General features: G+C 39.3%; 1 protein-coding gene across 1 annotated transcript; it reads right to left on the bottom strand.

Annotated features, from left to right (window-relative positions):
• Positions 1 to 15,177: 15,177 nt before the first annotated feature.
• mettl3 (methyltransferase like 3) lies at positions 15,178 to 23,969 on the bottom strand. Its single transcript, XM_017723070.2, has 11 exons — positions 23,753 to 23,969; positions 22,665 to 22,852; positions 22,068 to 22,538; positions 20,420 to 20,595; positions 19,487 to 19,700; positions 18,764 to 18,951; positions 17,199 to 17,237; positions 16,861 to 16,969; positions 16,694 to 16,759; positions 16,461 to 16,573; positions 15,178 to 16,373 (listed from the first exon to the last, which is right to left on the bottom strand). The coding sequence occupies exons 1-11, from the start codon at positions 23,856 to 23,858 to the stop codon at positions 16,262 to 16,264; spliced, it is 1,782 nt and encodes a 593-aa protein (XP_017578559.1). The 5' UTR covers positions 23,859 to 23,969; the 3' UTR covers positions 15,178 to 16,261.
• Positions 23,970 to 24,296: the final 327 nt, after the last annotated feature.

The raw sequence follows: 24,296 nt of genomic DNA, 5'->3' as shown, positions 1-24,296 counted from the left end.
TTATTCTTTAAGGAACCATGAATTAAAAAGTTCATTCAAACTTGTTCAAAATTACATTCATTCAAAATGGGTTCTGGCATCATTCTTTTGGCTCTAGAATGCTTTCTGGATTCTTTATTTTTTGAGAGTGTAGAAAAAAAACCTTCTAGAATTTTTATGTAGCATGGATGTTCTTTAGATAGCAAGAAACAGCAAGGAAAAATGAACAGGGTTGATTAAGAAATAAAAGACATCAATCTTGCCTTTGGTAATGAGATTTGTCTTTACATATTGCAGTCTGACTGTAATGATCTTAGATGGCTCAATCTCTGCAGGAGATCATTTTCCCCATGACTGTGTATAATTTCCTGATTGCGGCCTCCTTCTGTCTGCCATCACTACTACTTATGTTTATGGAGTTGCTATTCTTATCCTTTGCTATCTGATTCCAGCGGCAGCCTTTTTTCTAAATAACAGGAGGGCCAAATATTCACTGGGGATGAGCTATTCAATAGCCTCTGATTGGTCTGTAATGGAACATGAATTAAGTTACAGTGGCAGCTGCCAATGGGCGCTCATGGGGTCAGAGAGAGGTGTGTTCCATTAGGGAGTAACACGTGTCATTCATGGAAGGTGACTGTCAAAGATCACATATTCAATCATGGTACAAATACTTTCTTTTGAAGGGCATGGAGAGGAATTCTCAAAGATTGGGACAAATTAAATTCTTTAGGTCATGCAACGTAACTACAAATCTCAGATGCTGTGTTCAGTGGAGGTTCTTATCTGAGAGAGGTTTGTAACAGGATTACAACATACAGTGTAGTTAATGACCTCTGTGATAAATATAAATAGTTCCTTTTGTCACTGGTGAGGTGTATAAATTACAGTGCACTGCATCCACTGTTGAGGTTATCATCTCATTTGGTCCAGTTATAATGAATTGCCTTGAGAAAGGTCAAGCGTATTGCATAAGGAAAATTTCCATAATTGTCTCAAATTGCTTTCCATTCTCTTCTGTTTTCAGTATACAAGTGTTCTAGCAGCAGCTTTAAAGGGAAACTTTGCTGATTTTTCAAAATTCCTGCATAATTAAATCACTGCAATTTCACAGTGTTCACTTAGTGGTTGTGACAGGAACCAGATGTCTGAAGAGTTTAATACCTCTAATAGCTCCCTTACAGCTATTACATGAAATGCTCACAAATACATGGTCTATGTAGTGCACTGCATGTGTCATGAAACTATGGCCTCTCCACAGAATAGTGGAGAGTGCTCTAAACGTTAGGTGGAGATTCATACAGCTTATGGTGGAATATAAATTGCTTTCTGTTGCACAATTCGGGTGTAGAAGGTATTATTTTATGATCTGTGTAGTTCACTATTTTAAGAGAAGATTTCGGCTCAGAAAACCAAAAAGACATCTGTAGGTTCACTGTTTGTTTTGAATGCCAAATAAAATGGTTATATTTACATTGTAGACATTATGACCCCTGGTTCCTATCACCACTACTGTGAAAAAATCTGTCTAAGTTTTTCTGCAACTAACCATTTCACATCAAACCACTCTGAATCACCTTGATTACATCTCAACAATTGAATTACTCAGACATTTAGAAGAACTGCTTAAATTCCCCTTTAACTGTCAGCAACCAATACTGGCCCTTTTTTCCAAACGTTTCACTGATCTCATTTGGGATCAGTTCTGTCTCAGTACTGAAGCGCTAAAGGGCAGCTACTAGTTGCTTTGTTGCTCTTTATCAATGGCTCACAGTTCTTGGTTAATGATCCGCTGCTCACTTATGTGTGTCACTGAAAGATAGTGGCCCACTTCACGACTCCAAAACTGTCCTTCACCCACATCCAGTGTAATGGGTGTTGAAATTAGAAAAAGGGAGAGGGGAGGGCAAAATAAAACAGATGCGAAGATGAAGGAGGGAGACCAAGAAGCCATAAAGGTGGGAGAGAGAGAGAAAGAATTACAGCTGAGGTGGACATTGCCAATAGCAATTCAGAACAGTCAAGTGGAGAGAATTTTTACTACTACCCTTTCAGAAATGTACTGCCCTAAGAGAGAATAAAGTGAGGTTTGTTCAGCTCAGACAGCAAATATGACTATATTACAGCGCTACTGCATAACGTCTGATAATACACACATGAATATAATGAAATGTACACACAAATAAAAAATATGACCTTAAAAGGGATCTAAGACCAGCTTTCTTTCTTCAGCTTTTTTCATCATTCTAACCAAAATTGTTTGAAGTCATTACAGGCCAGGACCAGGTCTTAATTTGTTCTAAATTCCACAGTGCCAAAAAGCCAGTGCTTAAAAACTGAACCCACAGCAACAGAATAGTTAGCGTTGATGGAGAATCTGGACTGCAACCCAGATTGTGCAGCAGATACTCTGGTGCACATTATAATCTGTTTCTTCTTTGGAAATCAGCTCTGTAAATTTCCATTGGAGAAAATCCAATGGCAAAGTTCCTGAAAGACTGGCCCAGATAACAATGTGAATAAGGGCATGGGCCCAGTTAGCAAACCCTTGCTGCACTCTTAAAAAAGGGGTTCTTCAAAGTCAGTTGTTTGATTGTCACAGTCCGAGCAAAACCTCCCATCACTAAAAATGTAAAAACTTTTAATGTAAATGAATGTAATAAGATTTTAATCAAAGTCCTTTTGGACCATTTCTATTGCTCCATTTGTCACGAAATGTTTGACATAGTGGGAAGAGCACCTTTTTTAAGTTACAAAAACGGAAATGCAAAGTTTTGTTCTGACAACGATGATGTGTAGAACTGTGAACTTTCAAAGAGCCAGTTCAATGCTTTGCATGATTAATTGGTCTTTCCTCATGATGGAAAGCCTGTAGAAAGCTTTGAAAGAATCATAAAGGGTTCTGCTATTGTTGCAAACCATAGAACCTTTCTATGTAGAACTCTTTTTGCTAACTACACCTTAAATATTGCATGCATCTCATGCAAAACAAACTTCAGCAGAAATGGGCTACACTGTTGTACTCTAAATAGGTCCACACACACACACCTTCTAACCCGATTATCCTTCTGGGTCACAGGGGGAGCTAGAGCCTAATTCATAAAGCTTAATTCATAAATGGACTGTATGGACAGGAGAGTGAATGGTACATTTTGTATGTTTGAATGGTTAACAATGTTTACATACTACACCAAGGAATAGTGAGGAAAATTCAGGTTTCTTCTGCCTTGTTTCACTTCTTAGCCTGTATAAGCAAACAAAATGAAGGCATCAATAGTGATGAGGACTCTCTTACTCACAGGAAATGAATGAGACCCACTCACTGCCTAAGCTGACACTTCACCACCAGGTAGATACACTTGCAGCTAAAACTATTCTCTCTAGTCAGGTGGTATAGTGGTGCTGCTGGTATACCCAATTCAAATAGATACATTTACTTTAAAAATATAGTATCAAATTCAGTTTCCATTCAGGTGAAGCTCCACCTCAGGGCTTCTAGCTAAGATAGAAAAAATGTTTTGTTTTGTTTTTTCGTCACTCTCAGCTTACGTAGCACAGCAATCCATGCAAGTCACTGAACCAGTTTAGAGATACAGGCTTTCATCAGGTCCCTAGAGTAATGCAGATTTAAACTCAAACTAGAGCACTGGAGACTATGACGGGGCTGGGCTTATAAGGTCAAAATCAGTATAGAGTGCCCAGTTAAGCTTACGAAATCAATGAAATCCAAAAACACCAAAGAACATTGCAACAATTTAACATTTAAAAGTAAAGAATATACAAGAAATACACCAGAAAATAAATACATAGAACAAAAAATACACAAAACAATAATTATAAACAAAAAATATTCATGACACTAAATAGACAGATTAAAATTTTGCCTACAACTGTGCCTGATTCAAATGAATAAAAATATCAGGACTTTGTCCTTCTGTTTACTTATGTCCAGCAATAGTAGTCTTGATGTAACATGTTCTTTCATATTTGAGTCAAATACATTCAATACAGTTCTGTGTTCAGTTTGCAGCAAATAAGGTGGAACAAGGATAAATATATACTTTTTACAGTCGCTCGCTGTATGTCTATATGAAAAGCCAACACTCCACACATAGCCGGTAATGTCTATTTGATACTTCTGTAATCCCACAGGGTTCAGAGGATTTCCCTGGACACAACAGTCACATCAATGGGGTTCTTTCTTTCTGTGTTTTCATTCACTACTCTGCATACTGATTTTTTTAGAGTTATTATTTTGAAAGTTATTACTCTATCCTGTAACAATATGCTGATACAATGCATTAGCCTAATAGCAAAACATACAGCCTAGTAATTGTTCATTTTCATGTAGATTTCATTTTAGAGTGCCTTAATTGTCTTTTTTGTTCTGTTTTAGTTTTCTGTTTCTCTGTTTGTTTTGTTATGCCTAGATTTTTGGTTTATCTGTTCCTTTGGGTGACACTATACAGAAATTTGATATATGACAATGTGTGGATTTCTAATATGACATACATTACCATAAACTAAATAGCATATACAGATTTCCCTTGAGCCCAACTTACCATTGGAACATATCGCTGCTGTCAGAAGAAAACCTTGTATATCCATTTTTGTCGATTTTCAGTTTTGAAATAATTTGAAAAGGCATGTTGGCCTTTACATTCTGTGTAAATTTCATGAAGGATGGACCAAAAAAACAGCCAAAAATGACTTGGGAAAAAGTCTGGTTCCATTGACTTACATTGAAAGTAATGCATGTTTTTTCCTTCTCCTGTAAATTTACCATTTTGGAGATACAAGGTTTTGTTCCGACAGCAGTGATATGGCCATGCATGTGACATATATGGTAACTTATTTGAAACTGGCCATTTTCAAATATGGAACATATATTTCAGTCATATATCAACAGATACAAATTTATATGTATAACAAACACAGTTCTTTGCTTTTAAAACTCTTTCAATGTATCAGATGTATGATCCATGCATAAAACATCTGTCAGACATACAGTATATGTGCATATATTGTGTCCAATATTTGATAAATGAACACATACATAGACTTTGAAATATATGCCTGACTCTTTATGATTCAGATTTCCATATGGGACGTCAGTTGATTTTAAATGTTGGCTACTTTATAAATAAAACTTACTAACTTGCTAACAGTGAGGGAAACGGGCGTTCTTTAGACTCTGAAAACACTGGATCTAACACAGCCGGTCTACTCTGTAAGATTCCTACAAGTGGTCGGACAAGCGGTCCAAGGCGGTCTGTGAAGAGCGTGTTTATCACTCCTCTCTGGAGCCCTGCCAGAGTCTTGAGGAAGCACTGAGCGGAGCGGGAGGGGCGTGGCCTGTGTATGTGGGGGCGTGGCCTGTGCTCAGCGTGCGCCGTAGCTGCTGAGATGAGCTATTTAAAGCTAAAGCGCTCCGTGTGCTCCCCGAGCTTTGCGCGCTGTCTGGACAGGAACAGCCACTGAAATGTTATTAATCTGACTGAGTCAAGCAGCTGAGACGACCAACCGAGGAAGCACGATTTCAGTGCAACTGGGACGATTTGAAACGCCACTTCAAACTCTCTTTCCACTTTTTCCGAGACTGCTTCATTTTACTGGTAAGGCAACGCTGTAAATTACCATTTACATTCTGCACGACAGGCGGGACAGACTGCTTTAAACGAACAAAACGCCTGCACTGCTAGTGAACACAAGGTAGAGGGTAAAAAAGGCTGTTTACCTGACTTCTGCTGGAGGTGTGTCACTTTAGGAGGGTCTGTGTAATGCAAGAAATATTACCGCCAACGTTGCCACACATTTCACTGTATTAAAGCAGAGTAAAGAAAACAGCTGCATATTCAACAGTACGCCTTTACAAAACATCTACACTAATGCTCAAATAAAATACCTGTAGTGCTGAGCATGCTTTAATGATGTATAATAATGTGATATTCCTGCAGCACAGCCTTAGAGTAATCTTTGAAACGTATGTAGTAGCTTGTAGTAAAGTATTATTAAAAGTATTCATTTACTTAAACGCGTGAAGCGTTTGTTCTGTGGCTTTTTCATTAGAATCGTTTCCTCTTAAGTAGAGAAATGCAATCAAAGCTTGCTCGAAGAACGAAGCTGAAGTCATCCTCTTATTCGAATCTTCCCGTCCCGCCTTAAACGGTGCAGTCATTTAAGGCGTCAGAGTGGAACTGCTGCACCATTTAAGGTGGAACGGGAAAATCTGAAGCAGGAGTTGGCGAATAGGAAGCCAACTTCAGCCTCGTGCTGGAAGAGGCCTTCAGTCAGCTGAATGAACGCAGCTCGGTGGGTTTCCTCTGATTAGCTCACACATAGCTGAGATTACGGCTTTTATCGCCCATGATACCGCTCCGCTTTCTCCTGAACGTCCACCACTTTTATGTAACAGTGGATGGAGCAGCAGTAGGTCTGCTGAAGGCGTTCCCGACCGTCCAGCTGAGTGATTTAGTTTGAGTTCAGCGGCTCGTTATTAGCTGGGAAGCGCTGTTGGTCCCCTTTGCCGTCAGCTTGTACGTCACGTACGACACGCTGAGTCCGTGTGGGAGAGCACAGCGCTGAAGAAGCAGGGCGATTGCGCAATTCCCCCAGTATCCGCCTCCCTTCCGAGCTGCTGAAGTTCGCTTTCGTCTCTTTAGTGTTGTTGTTTGGATGTCCGGAACGCTATAGGCGCCACTACAGTCAACGCGTTATCGTGCGTGTTTGAGAGAGCCTAATTATTCGCTGTCCGCACTTTGTCCTGCACAGCTCATACAAACAGTGGTTGAACTGTAAAAGTCTTCAAGGGGCGGTGTCTTGCTGAAAGAAATCACAGAAACCATTTAAACGTTTCTGTTGGTTCCTGGTGGTGTCTAATAGTCGCTAATGTTATTCCATCAGGTTTTAATCCACAGGATCTAATTGTCTTTTTTAACCCACCATGCTTTCTAATGGGAACTGGCTTAATAGTTACCAGAAGAGACCAAAGGTTTCCTGTAGAACACCTTTAAACCCCATTTAGGAAACCATCAAATGCACCTGGTTCCATCAGTTCCAGAACACATGTTAATCCATTAGAGTCCTCTACACTGTGATATCAGATCAACACAAAATATCATTACTGACTATTGGAACCAACAGAAACTTTAATGTTTTTTAGCAGGATTATCATCAGCAGATGACTATAGTATAAAACATCTTACCATTACTTGGTTTTGCTGTGTTCATTTTTGTGGCATTTTGCATTTCAAAGGCAAATATCATAAATTTAAAGGGTCTTAAAATACAGATAATAGACATCTCAGGTGCGATAATAAACTGTTATAATAAAATAAAGTGATTAAAATCCACTCCCAAATTGAATCCTAGCTATAAAGGGAGTTTGTATTGCATAGTGGGTAACACAGCTGCCCTCCACCCCCCTTGAAGCAGAGTAAGGTTCTATACCCTGCCCGGGCAAGCACCATGTTGTACTAATATGAGTCTTTGGGAAAGGCTCCTGACGCTACGTTTTGGCTTCTGCTGTGACGTGACATGAGTGTCTGTCAGTGCTGTAAATGTCTTGGATTCAGTATATAAAGCAATGGTTCCTGGACCGGGAGAACTCATCTTTTGCACATTTGGGTCTTTTTTCTGCTCTAACACACTCACTTCTGTTCAGGAAGGGCTTATTCACTAATAGGTTGGTTGACAGAGCAGAGCATGGAAAACACCAAAAAAAGCAGGACAGGGCTACCCCAGTACTACAGATGGGAACCGCTGATAGAAAGAACTGCATTCTGTATTCAATTCTCAGGAAAAGAAATTTGCTCATATTTGGCACCAGACCGTTCTGGCAGCAGAGGACACTGCAAATCACTTGGTGTCAACTTAAGTGCCTTGAGTATCTCCATTCTTCTCTCCTGTTATTATTAGTCAAATGCTCCACTTTAGGCTCGTAAATACTTAAGCACAGAAAGTGCCTTTACAGACTGTAAAAGTCTTTATAGCACTTTGATCTGTAACATAATCTACATCTTGATTGCTATGTACTTTAATTTATATGTATATGTGATCTTTTTCACTATTTTTGGGAACATATTATATAATATGCTCAAACTGTGAACCACTATACAGTCTTTACTACTTAACGTTTCTGCATGGTCAAGTATACATTTCAAAAGACCAAAGTCAGTCTCTCACAATGTTAGAGAGTGGTAAGTTTATCAGAGTAAGTTATGGATGGTGATGCTGAAGACAGAGACCTTTGGAAGGACCTTTAGATATATTTACCCGTCCTGATTCTTTGGGGAGATTTTCAATAGGCCAGTTTGTCCAAACATATTAACGTGAAATGGCAGCAGCATCGCTGTGTGCTGGGCACAGTGCCTGACTCAGAGGGGTCCAAGGAGGAATGAAGCCAAATACCTCAACATCACCAGAAAGTTACCCATAACCCACTCAACCACACATTCCATGGTTGTGGATATGAATTGCAATTTCAAACTTTGAAAAAGCTTAAGAATATTTTTTTGCTGTCATTTAACATGTGCCGTATATTAGAGGCCTAACCACAGAGTTAATATCTCATTTTGACTTTTTTTTTTTTTGGTTCAAGAAGCATTTTATGGATGCTATGTCCCTGTTGGTATACTCTTAAAAAACTAAGATTGCCAAATGGCTTGTATGTTGGACTTGCGATTCTAGGAGAATTCTTTAATTGACACAGATCCTTTACATTATGTGGAGGTTCTTCAAACTTGCACATGAAAGGCTCCTAAAACTGTATGTCTAAGTCAATAATGTTCTTTAAAGAATCAAAACTGGTTTTTCTACTACGCTGCTCCAAAGAAGCTTTTTGGGCACCTTTATTCTTGTAAAGATCTGTGGAGTATGAAGAACCTTTTTAAGTTTGAAGAACTACCCCATAATGATAAGGTTCTTGAAAGAAGCCTTAAATTGGTATAGAACGTTTATAGTTTGTAAAGGTTATATAAGCCTTTAAAAGGTTCTTCACACTCACACATCTCTTTTTCAAACAAAGTTGTTCTTCTATGGCATCGCATATCAGATGCCCTTTACATTGTGTAAAATTTCATGATGAATGGACCAATAGGCATGCTCCAAAACTGCTTGGAATAAAACGTCTATGCATTAATATGTTAAAAGTTAAGGATATTTTTGCTTTCTCCTTTAAAGTTGTCAGTTATGAGATATTTGTTTTCCTTGAACGGTTACGATATACTGTGTGTATAAACAGTGGGACTTGGGAGCTCAGGATTCTCAGAAAAGTCTAGGCCTACATGAGGAAGCAGGGGCATGGCCATGTGTTGTGAGTAAACTTTGGAGAACTGCATGGAAAAAGTCAAGTTGAATTCCTTCATTTGTGTTTACTTAACCTATGAAGGAGTGAAAACACACAGACACAGATATGTAGCTTGTCCTACCATTCAGTGTACGTACATGGAACTGCTGCCATGCATAATCAGAGATCCTGTTTGTGAAAGGCCTCATAAGTTTTTAAGTAAATGACCCCTTGAGCAGCAAGACAGCTTGGCGCAGGCCCACAGGTTTCCCACGTCATACTGGGACTCAGGGATAGAACCTTGAGTTAAAAAATATAACAGGGAAGAGGAAAAAATGGATCTCTCTGGCATTTAAAGGTAGAATTCCAACTGTTTTTTTCCTACATTATTCCACTGTTCTTTATTTCTGCATAATACAATCACTATAAACTGAGTCACTCAGATGTGATCAATCCATTATAGAGAAGCTACCAACTCAGATTTTTTTTACAATGGTGGTCATAGGAAGCATGGTAGCAATGTCTACAACACAAATGTGGTCATTTTATTTACTATCCAAAATGACCAGTGAACCTACATATCTTCTGAGTTTTTATAAGTAATGTCTATAATAATAAAAAGGTGATAAAGCAAGAAAAAGGTTTTCTTTGGGGACCGTTTTGGCTTAAAACACCTTGAATGGAGTTGAAAAAATGAAAAAACCTCCTCTCAAAACAATCAAGAAACAAAATCTTAGGCATCAGGCAGTGTAATTATAATCATTTCATAAAATAGCTTTCTATGGGGTGGGTACCTTTTTTAAAGATGTTAAACTCTTTGGACGTCTGGTTCCTATCACCACCATTGTGAACAGTTCTGACTTGGTAAGTTTCTTTAAAATGGAGCATTTCACCTCAAACCACTCTGAATGACTGAGTTTACATATTGATCATTTAATTATGTGAAAGGTTTGAGAAATCAGTGGAATTCCCCTTTTAAGTCCCCAGTTACGATTTATTTTACTCTCTCTCTCATCTCTCTCTCTCTCTATATCCCTACTGAGTGCTGCCAGAGAACTCTTCAGCCTGAAAGAACAAGGGCCTACAGTTCCTCACCGCTGACGATACCGTCTACACAACGTGTCTGTGTTGAATTAAGGGTGTGACAGTGAGGGGAGGAGTATGCATTGGCTGTATCTGAGCTAGTAAGCAGAATGGCATTAATATTGGTCATCTGTTCCATTTTGACTTTTCAGCTGTAAGTGAGAGGACTACACGAGGCTGCTGTTGTAACAAAACCTCGTATCACTGAAGTTCTTTATAGGGGAAAGGGGAAAAAACAACAATCTTTTAAAAGAAGTTAAAGTAACAAGATTTTATTACGTCATTTTGGAGCGTTTCTATTCTCTTTCAAAAAACAAAAACTAATGGAGTGACAAGGTTTAGATATGAGAGCATGTAAGAGTTCCAATTGCTACATGAAAACAATAACACTAATAAGATCTTACTCTTGCTTTGGGGCTGTAGTACTGGGAAAGCTTTCGGAGAAAATCCTCGAACATTGTGTTCTCCCAGTAAGCTCGGGGGATGGGGGAGCAAGCCTGATCCAGTGACAAACACCATGGTTGCACTAAAGGCTTGAGTAGTTTACAATTACAATGCACAGAGATGGCTTAGGATTACATTTTCAAGGCAACACCATTGAATGAGCATCTGTACTTTATTGGCTATCACTGTGGACAAAACACAGAGCCAGATATGTAATTCATCCCTCAGTCCTAGCGTAAGAATAGGGAAAGTAGTTGCATAGAGACATTGTTTGTAAAAGATGTAATCCATGCTCTTGGTATTTAAGTAAATGGCCACTTAAACAGCAAAACAACTTAACACAGGCTCACAGATTTCCCTTCTATGTAAAGTGAATGTAACAGAAATGTATAACAGTGATACAACGGTTATATGTTTAGATGTAAAGCTCAACCGGACATTTGAAGATGTCCAGGCTTGGAGGAAGCTCCATAAAATAAACCTTTATAATGATATTTTTTCCATAGCAACCCTTCCTTCATAATATACTGTAATGCTAGGTTCAAAGTTAAAAAGTTAAGTACAGCCATGTTTCATGACATGTTTTGTTGATTTTCTAAGTGAATTTAAGTTAACACATCTTCTACAGAGAACACACTTTTCATGTACAATTTAAATGCACAATTAATATCTATTTGCTGAATTTAACATATGGGAAAAAATGAAATCTATAATGTGGCCAGTGCAAATAAAAAAAAAAAAACATTTTGTATGGAATGGAAATAGTGCATTAGAATTAGCAGGAAAAAATGACAGGTATTTAAGTGCATTCCCTGTGTGGGATGTGTTCACTTATTTTCACAAAGAAAATGAACAAATTTGATTGGAGTGTTCAAGCTTTTGCATGTGATTGTACATGCAGACTTCTAAGATCTTACTGTCATTGTGGCTTTTACAGTTTCCAAGAACCACATAAAACCTCATCTCATACTGACCCTTTACACAATCGGCACCAAATCTGTAACTACACTTGAGTGATTGCCAGGCTGCAAAGGCACGTATACTGTTTTATATTGTTTTGCACTATCACATAAGTCAAATGGAAACACAATCGCCATTGTGTGCTCTGGGGGAACTGACATTGTCCCAGAAGTTTTTTTTTTTTTCATGGGCTGGAACTGAGTGCGGTTGATCATGTGCCAGATTATTAGAAGTGTGAGAAAGCTACCAAGCTTTGGAAAGTTTAACACATAACTGTAAGGTATGGGGTAGCTGGAGGAGTGACAGGCAGGCGAGAGAGCGCTGTGGATAGAACGAACATTAAGTCATAATGTCAAAAAGAAAGAAATAAGACTATCCAGCAGCAGTGTAAAAATGCCTTGATCTAAAGGTGGAATTTTAAAGATGTTTGGACTATTTTCAAATGTACCAATCTTAAAAAAGAGCTTGTTTTGTCTTGTTATATTCGACTACTGCGTTCCTGCAGTACTGGATGTATAGCAAGAGTTTTTTTATACCCTAAAAAATCTAATCATATTGTTCTGAGGCCAAAGATTTATGCTCTTAATATTCAGCCTTAAAGAGAATGAGAAATGCTTTAGGAGGCGTGTCTAGGGCATGTACTGGCATGGGTCTCTGTGACAGTGACTTTGTCAGCAACATCTACTGACACTATATCTGTGTCCATAACTTAAATGGTAAATGTGGGATATATACATTCACTCATTTCAATTATATATACACTCACTTTTTTTATCTCTACTGTGAGAGCGGCCTTGTTTACACAGGCTCTATAATCTGTAAGTTAATCATTTCAGTGAATGAGACAGAGCGGTATAAAATGAGAAGGCCTTGCAGCGATCATGTAACCTGATAGATGTTTTAAATACAAACCAGTACAACTAGTTTGCGGTTCATGTTTGAACATATTAAAATCTGGTGAAAGAGCATTTGTTGTTTTACTGGCTCAAATAAAAGTAAAACTGTCTTTCCAAAAACACAACTTGAGCTCAAATAACTACATTGCAGAGTTCCCAATAGAACTGCAGTGGAAATTCTTGTAAGCAGCCCTGATCAGCATAAGAACTGCTGTTTCCTACATGATATTCTTCTCCTTATATGATCCTTTTGGGCTAAAATAAAATGGTGAACTTCCAAATTCAGAGGTGTGATTAGCAAGAAATCATTACAGATGATGTCACTGTCACATTTTGAAATGAAACCCCTAAAAAGAATTTGCAGTTAAATGTTAGGGACGTAAATTTAAAATGTAGATTAATCTGCGATACATATATAGGCTACTTTATGTAAAAGTCATTTAAAATGAATCAAATGTACAAATCCACCAAAATGAGTAAATGAGAGTAGTAAGCCCACCTCTGCTGGCTATTACTGACAGTTTAGAGTTATGACTTTCAACAGGATCATAAAGAGATCTGCATGTCTGAGAACATGACCTATTGTGTTGACTAATGCCAATCAAGGGCTTAGCAGGACGCCTGTCTAGTCCTCTGACGTCGATTCACAGGATTAGCTAGCGCTGGACAGCGGTGCCACACCTTTTTCTGAAGACACTATGGCAGGGGGTGAAGATTCGATTATCCTCCTCAACACAATCAAACTATTCCCATCAGTACTGCAATGGCTGTAATCAGATCGTGATTTAATGATGGGTCTTACTCTCAATTCACAAAAAGCATAAATGGGATTAATGGGATCAAATGAGTTTGAAGTATGCGACATCTGTATAGAAGCCCATTACCCCACCTAAACTAAAAATCCAGCACCTAATTATAATTTTATCACTGAATTGCCATGCCATTATTTTGAGAAAGTTCCTCGTTATTAGTAGTTCTTTTATATAATGTGTGTGTGTGTTAAAATTAATGAGAAAGTTTGTCAAAATAACAACATATAATAAAAGAATAATGGCACAGCAATTCACTTTATGATGAAACAAAAAAATATAATTAGGTGCTGAATATTTAATTTTAAGTGGCATGAATTTGTTCATTTAAAACTCTGAAAAGAAACGGGCTCTTCTCCCTGATAAATTTCTTACATTGCCCTCCTTCTTATTCCTTAGCGCCCCCTGGAGGAATGGGTGTGAAGGTGCTCCTGTGCTTCCCTTTCTACAGACGCTGCAAAGACAAATGCAAGAACAGGCAGTGCCCTCCTGAGCCAGGTAGGGGACCTCAGCTACTGATTTCACATTACTGTAATCATTAAAGCCATTACGATCGATTATATCATAATTGGATCATCCATCGATTATTTTGACAATTAAACTGTTGGAGCTTTTTAAAACGGCTGAACAAAAGTGGACTTAACAACAGCAAATAGCAAACCATGCAGAGCTTTTTAAATATCCTGAAATACTTAATTAGGAAAAAGATCATGTAGGAAACCTTTAAAAAAGACTCTCGTATGTACAATACACCATGTGGCTAAAAATACACATGGCTCTGTGTGTAACTGTGAGAGAATGTAATGTGCAATGTCAGCATGCAAACTGCCAACTAAACACCAAGAAGGCACATTTTAACTGACTATTAAATCGTGTTAAGTTTTAACTGTGACAGCACTAGATTTCACCTTATCATCCTGCAGATGACTTTTGTTCAAGCTTTATTTATAAGAATTAAATGTTTTTCCCAATAATAATAAAAAAATAAATACCATATCACCGTAAAAAGAATTACGATTAAGGTTTTCCTGTAACACAGTATGGTGCTGACATCTCACTATCTGATGGGTTTGGGATTTCTGAAGTCAAACTCTTGGTTTTTTTCTAAATATGAAACCTAATACTTCCAATTCTGACAGATAAGACAGACAGAACTCACCTTTCCCAACACTGAGTGCTATCTGATTAGAACTGAATGGAGGCTTAACAGTACTTTGGTTAATATATATATATATATATATATATATATATATATATATATATATAAAATAGTATTCTACACTATCTGCTCATGGATTTAAAACTCAAGCCATTACTAGAAACAGATATTAGCTCTTTGTATTTTGTTCTATCCTGGTTGTAACATTCTAATGCAATTCTCTCTTTAAGAAACTGTAGTATCATGTGAGGAACCAAAGCCACGTCTCTCTTCCACCACATCAATGGGCAGTGAGGGTGACAGCGGGAGCAGCCTGGGTGGCCCTCAGGTATATTTTTCCCAGAAAGCTCGAGTCTCCTTCAGACACCAGATGGACAGCAACATCAATGCAGTAGATGCCACATATTAACTTCCATTGGTTGCCAAGCTCCTGAAAAGGACTCTGACCCCTCAGTTGTGAACTGTAAGGAGAGACAGGGGTGTTATCATGGGTAAAGGAAGGTGAACTGAAACGAGATGTGTCTCACAGCCACTCAGTGGGTGACCTCTTTTAAATGCTGACACGAAGATGGAATCGGTCAGTGTGTTTGCCACCAAAACACCACTGACTGGCAGAGTTACACTGGAGAGGGAAGAAGGGAAAAATGAAGGTCCTGAGCTTTTATGGAGAGATGTTAATGAGACTACAAAAAGTGCTTTCTGGGTTCTTTAGTTTCTGTCCTGCTCACTTCCCTTGGCATGGCCTTTCATACTGTCTGGTACTTCTACACAGATGTCTGCTTAGAGTTGATTGTTCTGTGGAAATGTTTGTCACGTTTTCAATTCACAAGCAAAAATTATTCCGTTCTTATTATTCTTAGCTAACAAACCCTACATGCAAATACTATCAGTAAAAAGAGGTAGAGGTATTTTTTCTGGCCTACAAAACAAGGGGCTCTTTTCTTTTCAAGACCATTTTGGTTTCTTTACAAGTGCTCTTTTCCTTTTGCCTCTTATACTGACATAGAGCACAGATTGGTTAGTATGCAGACACAATTTGTTAAATACTACACAGTTGTTCATTCTAAATGCTTCATGCTTTTACAGCATCAAGTAGCGATATTACAGCAAACAGGTTTACGTTTATCCTAGAGTACGGTTGGTGATTGTCAAGACACCTTCAAACTCATCTCGTCAACCACCATAACACCGTTCAAAAAGTGTGTTGCATGTTTTTAACAAAAAAAGGTTTGCAGATTTTAACAAAAAATGTGATTAACAAAAACGAGGTTAATACTGAGATTTCATTAATGGCAAAATTACATTTCTCTGCATTTAAAAAAAATTACAAAAACAATAAGGTCTACATTTGTTTGACAGAATGCAAGAAAACGTTGTGCTAAATTTTTGTTTGGTCAAATTTAAACAAAAAAAACTTTTTAAACTGTCCATTGCTCTCATAGAGCTCTGTCTCAAAAATGACTTTATGATCTGTATGTGCCATTTTGCTATTAAAAACAGTTCTAAAAACACTTTCACTCTGCTGTTTTATTAAAAACACATGACAATACAAAAATATTCACAGGCTGGACATAACCAGTCTTTAAACTATCCTGTAACCTGCAAGTTTCTGAGAGGACTCTACATGTGTCAGTCATGAGTTTCTTCACATGTTTTTGGGTTTGGAGATCACTCCGTCTGGATAGCGCTTCTTGAAGCGAGCTACTACATCAGGGTCCAATAAGTGAATTCCATCCAATTGATTTCCCAAAGTTACCCTGGAATTGAAGAAAGGACAAGCCTGAGTAACAGGAGTGAAGAGAAAAAAAAAATATTCATAGGTATAACTTTTATAAATTATGTACCAGTTTGGCTGGACATTGTGTGGCCTTCCAAAGAGCTCAATCTTCCTAGTGCCAGGAGATAAACGCTCAATCATGCCATATATCTCATCTGGCTTGTGACTTGTCGAACGGACCTAATATAGAAATGTGTGAGAAAACCAATGTTTTAGTTTGTTTTATTTTTAAATATACAAGATCAACATAACAAATATCATGTGAAAGAGTCATATTTCCAGTCATATTTCTGTTTCTACCTCTGCAACGATCACATCACAGTCCAGGCCTCTGTTGAATCCCTGAGGGTTTCCTTTCACTCCCACCTAATAGAGGAGAATAAGACACAGATTTAAAGTTACAAAAAAACGGAGGAAAAAAACCCCAACATGAAACACAACTCAGTCGAAAGTACACAGAAACTCACTAAGCAGTGTTCTTTGCCGTGGTTCAGCCAATGTCCAGTCCTGCCTGTGCGAATGATCCGCTGGAGCTGGTTGGTCTTTACCCAAATGATCTCGTCAACACGTTCATATCTGAGAGAGAGAGAGAAGGAGCGAGAGAATCACAGCCCAGCCGAGGTGAACACTGCCAGTGCCAGTTTGAAACGGACAACTGGAGAGAATTTTTATTGCTTCTTTAGAGAGCAAATTTGATCACATTATGCTACTGCTAAAGTGTAACTAATTTCTGATAATACAAAACACAAGCAGGTCTTTTACCATTTTGCACAGAGCTGAACATTATTATAAATAATACACCTACCCCCAGAGGCTCAGACACTCTCTGCCAAGCTCCATAGCTCTGTAAGCAAATGTGAACATTGAGAGAAGTTGTAAATATCTGTATTTTAAATGCTCTCAAATCTATAAATGGCATGTTAATTTCTGACATTTTATGGGAAACACTGGTTTACTAAAATATTTGTTGGGGCAGTCGTGGGCTGGAGGTTAGGGATCCGGCCCTGTGACCGGAAGGTTGCCGGTTCGATCCCCACTGCCGACAGTCCATAACTGAGACACCTAACCCCCCAACTGCTCCCCGGGCGCTGTGGACTGGGCTGCCCACCGCTCCGGGCAAGTGTGCTCACTGCCCCCTAGTGTGTGTGTTCACTAGTGTGCGTATGTGGTGTTTCACTTCATGGATGGGTTAAATGCGGAGGTGGAATTTCCCCATTTGTGGGATCAAAAAAAGTATCACTTATTTCATCTGTTGCAGAAAATGGAGCAGAAGGAGGCCTGAAGGGTCCCTACTAATACAGCAGACTCATTTTCCCTAGGGACACCTTCAAAGCTAGACACTCCTAAAGCACTTTTTTCAACACTGCGATTAGTAATTTAGCTTATACATTTACCTTTATGAAAATAGCTACTCCGCCTCCTCTCGATTCCCTGCCAATTCTATATTAGAGCTACATCTGCATCATATATGGAATGCTTAAGCCATGTCTCTGTTAGGATTAATATATCTAGGTCAGAATGTAGTCAGTGCTTTGGTCCATTTTATTCTATTGAGGTAGACTTTTAATATTTAAATTAATTATTTCAAGATTGTTTCTTCTTTGAGAACTAGCAAATCTTTTTCAGAGCTTATAGGAGGTTTTGGCTGGGAATAGAGAGGAGGTGAAGGCTCTATGCAGATTAGGTTGTTTGTATTTATAAAACCATAAAATTTGTCTGCTTCATTTGACAGTTCTTATGTGCTTATATAGAGAACTGGTCCTAGGTCTACTACCAATAATTGCTGGAACATCAGAGCAAATATCATAGGTATTGCATAATCATCTAAAATGAAAAACAGAGTAAAATGTGTTGTGTCCTATAATCTGTAAACCAAGCCAGTTTAGATGAGTTCTATTAGATCTGTAGAATAATGGCTGGCTCCAGAAGATAACTGCCAATAAAAGCCAGTGCAGAGGTTTTTTTGAAGGCAATTATGAAGGTTTAAAATGCAACTACACCTCTACCCAGGATCGGAACTGGGCCAGAGATTTCAAGCAGGCTTTTATAGAAGATAAGTAAGAATGTGAAGTCTCTTAACAATTTTGGGTTTTGAGCTCTGATATCACTGCATGTACGATTATCTTCTTTAAAAGATTAGAAAGCTGCAGTGTAACGTCTGAGACTTCTGCACCAGGGACTGGGTGAACAACAGCTATGGCATGTTTAATGGCAAGACCAAGATCAAGGTTTAAACAAGATGCACTGTTTAAAGATGGGTTAAACAGTACCTCTACTTTGTAAAAGATCCAAAATTTAACTTGCAAAGTCATAATAAGCATAGAACACCTGTAAAATGATTAAATTAAATAATGCTACTTTTATCCACACCTGCCAGTGACCCAGAGGAACAAGAAGCCATCGTCCTGGAGAATTGGGATGTTGAGTTTTCTCATCTCGTCATCAGTCAACGTTCCATATGGAAGCTCCATGTGGATGTCCCATGGAGGATCAGCCATCACCACAGCAAATTTCCCCAGGATGGACACATCCAGGTAGCGTATATCACAGCAGATCCACTGATGAGGAATAAAAAAATAAAAATAAAGGAAACTGCTACAGCTGGACTAGGACAATATCAGTACATAAAATCTATGAAAAAGGGGAGCCTAAAGGCATTAAGTTAAAATTTTAGGCATGGATACATTTAGCCCTCCTGAAGTCTGAAAAACTCAGATACTGCTAAATCACAATGCAGACGGCTGGCTCCAGCATGAAATAATAAATTCCAACATCAGCCAAGCCAGTTCTTTTTTCATAACAACCAGCACTAACACATGTGGAAAGGGAAAGCTTCCAAGAATGCTTCTATCTCAGCAAAAAATAAGATGGCTTTCAGAATCCCAACAGTCACTGCGCAAAACTGTCAATAATTATAAGTTCTGAAAGAAGGCCAAAACACAGATGTCCTCTCAGGTTGAACAATAGAGTTAACCTGAATCCAATTCTGGCCCAGCATCAAGATCTCCGTTAATCATGAGATAGTCTACTGCTTAGTCACTATCTACAGTCAAATGTTCTCTCCTTTTCTCAAATACTCAGTAGATCTCCTACCTGCGCTGGGAACAGTTTCCCCACGTTGCTGTCCGCATCTCCAGAATGCAGGCCCAGTTCAGCGGCCCCTGCTTGTGGTCCCAATGTGCCGCTCTCAGCCTCAGGTGGGCTGTCAATCTCATAGTGCACGTATTTGCATGTGTCCATGTGGAAACAGGTGTTCAAGAAGGAGCAGTCACCCAAGCTTTCGTCTGTGTGCTTGTTGATGATTCGCCTATAGAAGTCACATGACTGTTTCAACCAGTAGAACTTGGACACAAAAATGCCTTACACAATGTTCATTTCCTTACTCACCATGTTTTTATATCTAACACACATTTTATATCTAAGCACATATTTGACAACTAAATAGTCCACCACAATTATTTCAAGATGTGGTGCTCATGAGGGGCCTGGACTACCAAAAGCACAATCATTTTTAGATCTAAATTTTAAAAAAATGGAGTTGCCATCAAAATTATAACCTACATTATGAACAAGTTGGCAGTCTGACATAATATGTTCAGCATTCAACTCTCAGTCCAGAAAAAAAAATATGCTGGTCTTCTTGGTCAAAACAACACAGGCCTAAATCTTACATTTTCTGAAAATAATTGCATATTAAACTGCAGCCAGAATATTTGTCAGAAAGAAGAAAAAAAAAAAAAAAAAAAAAAAAAAAATCACATTTAGACATTTTCCCCCAAATCATTTAGCCTTAGCTTGGATCTGTATTTTTATAAACCTGCAAGTGATAAAGACTGTTGTAAATGGTGCTATATAAATACACTTAAACAGAACTGAACTGAGAATGGGGCAAGGTAGGGATAAGTACCCTGTGCAATTACCTGTGCCCGGTATAAGACCTCAGACATCAGTCTCAGTGGGTTTAACATCTGTGTGGGGTAAGGCAGACCAATCTATCTTTGTGTGGGACGTATGAGACGGACCAACCTGAAGTGAAGCTTGTTGCAGGGTTGTGGGGTGTCTCCATACCGCATACACTCTTCTTTAGTCCCATGATCACAGAATTCCTGTACCTGTGCTCGACCTCTTGAACGGAACTTCTCCACAATGGACTGCTCCCTGGCTGAACTAGTGTTCAATAGCTCAAGGATCTCCCTGCTTACCTACCACATACGCACGTACATAGATTTAATAATCATTTGCTTGTATTTTGCATGTAGCAAGTTAAAACCATCAGAAAAATTGGCCATCTCAAATTTGCTTACTACTTTATCACAGTTCTGTCAATATAAAATTCTGTATTTTGTAAAATAAAATGCAACCTATTTGACTTTTTAGTAGTTTGGCTCCATCCATCGTCATCCACTTATCCGAGTCCGGGTCGTGGGGGCAGCAGCCTAAGCAAAGAGGCCCAGGCCTCCCTCTCCCCCACCACCTCCTCCAGCTGTTCCGGAGAGATACTGAGGCGTCCCCAAGACAGTCGAGAGATATAATCCCTCCAACGTGTCCTGGGTCTTCCCCGGGGTCTCTCCCCCGTCTGACATGTCTGGAACACCTCCTTAGGGAGGTGTCCAGAGGCCATCCTTACCAGATGCCCGAACCACCTCAACTGGCTTCTCTCAACATGAAGGATCCATCCCCAATCTGTTCCCACAAAGTCCAAAATCTCTTGGTCTGCTGAAGCATTAAGAGTTCCTTTCACTGGAACTAAGGGACCAAGCCCAACTCCTGAAAAACAACCCCACACCATAATCCCCCCTCCACCAAACTTTACACTTGGCACAATGCAATCAGACAAGTAGCGTTCTCCTGACAATCGCCAAAAACAGACTCATCCATTGGATTGCCAGATAGAGAAACGTGATTCATCACACCAGAGAACATGTCTCCACTGCTCTAGAGTACAGTGATGGACACCACTGCATTCCACGCTTTGCATTGCACTTGGTGATGTAAGACTTGGATGCAGCTGCTCAGCCATGGAAACCCATTCCATGAAGCTCTCTAAGCTGTTCTTGAGCTAATCTGAAGGCCACATGAAGTTTGGAGGTCTGTAGTGATTGACTCTGCTGAAAGTTGGTGACCTCTGCGCAGTATGCGCCTCAGCATCCGCTGACTCTGTCATTTTACATGGCCTACCACTTCGTGGCTGAGTTGCTGTCATTCCTAGTCGCATACACTTTGCTATAATGCCACTGACAATTGACTGTGGAATATTTAGTAGTGAGGAAATTTCACAACTGGACTTTTGCACAGGTGGCATCCTATCACAGTTCCACGCTGTAATTCACTGAGCTCTTAAGAGCGACCCATTCTTTCACAAATATTCGCAGAAGTAGTCTGCAGGCCTAGGTGCATGGTTTTATACACCTTGGGCCATAGAAGTGATTGGAACACCTGAATTCAATGATTTGGATGGGGTGAGTGAACACTTCTAGCAATATAGTGTATTTATATATTATAAGAATATATTCTTGGAAACCAACAAAGACACAAGCCTACATTTTTGCACACCGTCTGTCTGGTGAAGCTGTTTCCTGAGTTTTAAGTTCGTCAGTCAATAAGCCTTTGCAAATTTCACATAGACTGATCCAGTAAAGACTTTATGACTAGTGGCTTTAATGATGCTTTGTACCTTTTTGCTCTGCTGCTCCTTGGTTGACTGCTGGCTCAACAGGCTTTCTATCTCCATGTCCACATGAGACGTCTTGCCCTTATTGGTTCGCCCTTTTTTCTCAGCCCCAGCTCCAGCACCTCCCATCTTCCAATCAGAAGTCCCTGTCTGTGAATTAGATGACGATGCCAGGGAAATAGATGAAGTCTTGGGTGGTGATGATGGAGAGGGTAGCAGAGGGGAGGAGCCAGGGCCCCTTTTTTGGTGAACGGAATCATCACCTTTCCTTTTGACACCAGTCCTTTGAGGTTGGGCTGAGGAACTGCCAATCATAGCCCATAGTTTTGTATGATCTACCGAGATGACCAAGGTGCATGAGGAAGAGGAAGAAGACGAGGTAGTGATGGTTGGCTGCCGGACTTCGATCAACTCTTGAGCAGAAAACTTGAGTAGAAGACTCTGGATACAGGTGTGGGATACAGGTGATTCAGACTAAGAGGGAAAAAGAGGAGCGGAGGAGATAGAGATCAAAATCAATGTACAGAAATATAAAGAAAACACAGACCTGCACAGATCACATTTAGTGACTTGTTTTTAATCTCATACTGCCATACATACACAGTTGAGCTGGTTGGTGATGGCAAGAGAATCAGTGGGTAGTGACAGACTCAGTTCGGACAAGTATCCCAGAAGTCTTCGCTCTAATTCAGGGTCTGGCGGACGCTCCACCTCTACCTGTGCAGGGGTTTGGACAGTTGGCCCAGGACTGTCACTTCGTGTGGTTCCCCCATCAACACCTCCAACCTCTGATAAGAGAGAGAAAAATATTAATGAAGTTGACTGCTAACTCCACAGTGCTTGCACACACTACACAAGCAACAGTTTTTTGTTCCTTTTCATGTCAAACCATGAAGTGCGTTCACTAACAGGCGTATTCAACCAAGAGCTATAAGAGCTTTTATGAGACGGAGGTCACCAGTGCTGTAAATGTTTGGGGGGTGGGAGTGGTATTTGCTGTGGGGCCCATGGTGACAGGAGACCCTAAACTCTATAGTTTAACCCTAAACACATAGATACTGACACAACTGCAAACAGCTCAACAGTTAGCTTCCAACAACACTACGCAGACAGCACTGACATCTATTCATTAAAAAAATCCTTTACAAACTTCAAAATTATTCATATAGTATTTATACCTTTAAAATCTTAAATAGGCTTTTTTCAGTTTCCATATACCTCAATGGTTATATAAAAACCAAATTCACAAAATGTGAAATAGTTCATTTGTAGAAAGATTTACCCATTCTGATTTCTTTACCATGGTGTCAATGGGAAGCAAGGGTCACAATGTCTACAACACAGTTATACCCATTTTATTTACTATGCAAAACCACCTGTGATCTTACACGTCTTAAAATACTTGGAAGTCATTTTCATGAGGCGGGCCCAGGAGAGCCTAGTTATGCCGCTGGCTGCATAGCTTGCATGTGTAACGTTACCGTCGAAATCTAACCATAGTTCTACGAGTTTTCATTTGGAAGACATCCATCATTTGTAAGGCTTGCTGGCTATTATATTCTGTCGTTTTTCACACTATTAAAGCTACATTCGAGCGGCTAAAGGCAGCTAAGCTCGCTGTGAGCCGCTGTCTGTCCGCACGGCCCGGCACGGCCAGCTTTAACTACACAGCAGTAACGCTCGGTTACCGATGGCGCCCAGCTGCGCGGGGTCTCGCCTCCTCCTCTGGATCCTCTCTCGGAGAGAGTCCACCTGCTTTTTGTGCGCCTGGATGCTGCTCCATGTATCCGACATGCTGAACAGTACAATACAAAGAGCACTTCGACAGAAACCTTCGCAAACTTCAGCTAAACACACCAAGTCAACATTTCCTTTCTATGGCGGAAACTGCGAGCGGGAGGGAAAAAGGTTGCATAAAAGTCTTCAGGACGACAGCTGAGGAAGCCCGTTTTAGCTTTTAATAAAAAAAAAATAAAATCAACTTGACTAAGTAAAAAACTCATGAAATAAATTGAATTCGCACATATCAAGATTTTACGTTTAGAAATATATTTTATGATGTCGAATTTCAGGTCTCACAATAATTCAAGGATTTTCCAAATTAATTCTAACGGAAGGATTTCTTTTTAGCACTAAAATAAAAAAAAAAGTGCTAATTAGTTTTGGACATATTTGAAAATTTACCTTAAATGTATCTGAATGATTTATGGATAACAACGAATGACTGAACTG

The sequence above is a fragment of the Pygocentrus nattereri genome, chromosome 2 (genome assembly GCF_015220715.1).
Source record: "Pygocentrus nattereri isolate fPygNat1 chromosome 2, fPygNat1.pri, whole genome shotgun sequence".
Taxonomy (NCBI): Eukaryota; Metazoa; Chordata; class Actinopteri; order Characiformes; family Serrasalmidae; genus Pygocentrus; species Pygocentrus nattereri.
The sequence above is the reverse complement of the archived record's forward strand: the minus strand, read 5'-3'. Positions and strand labels throughout refer to the sequence as shown.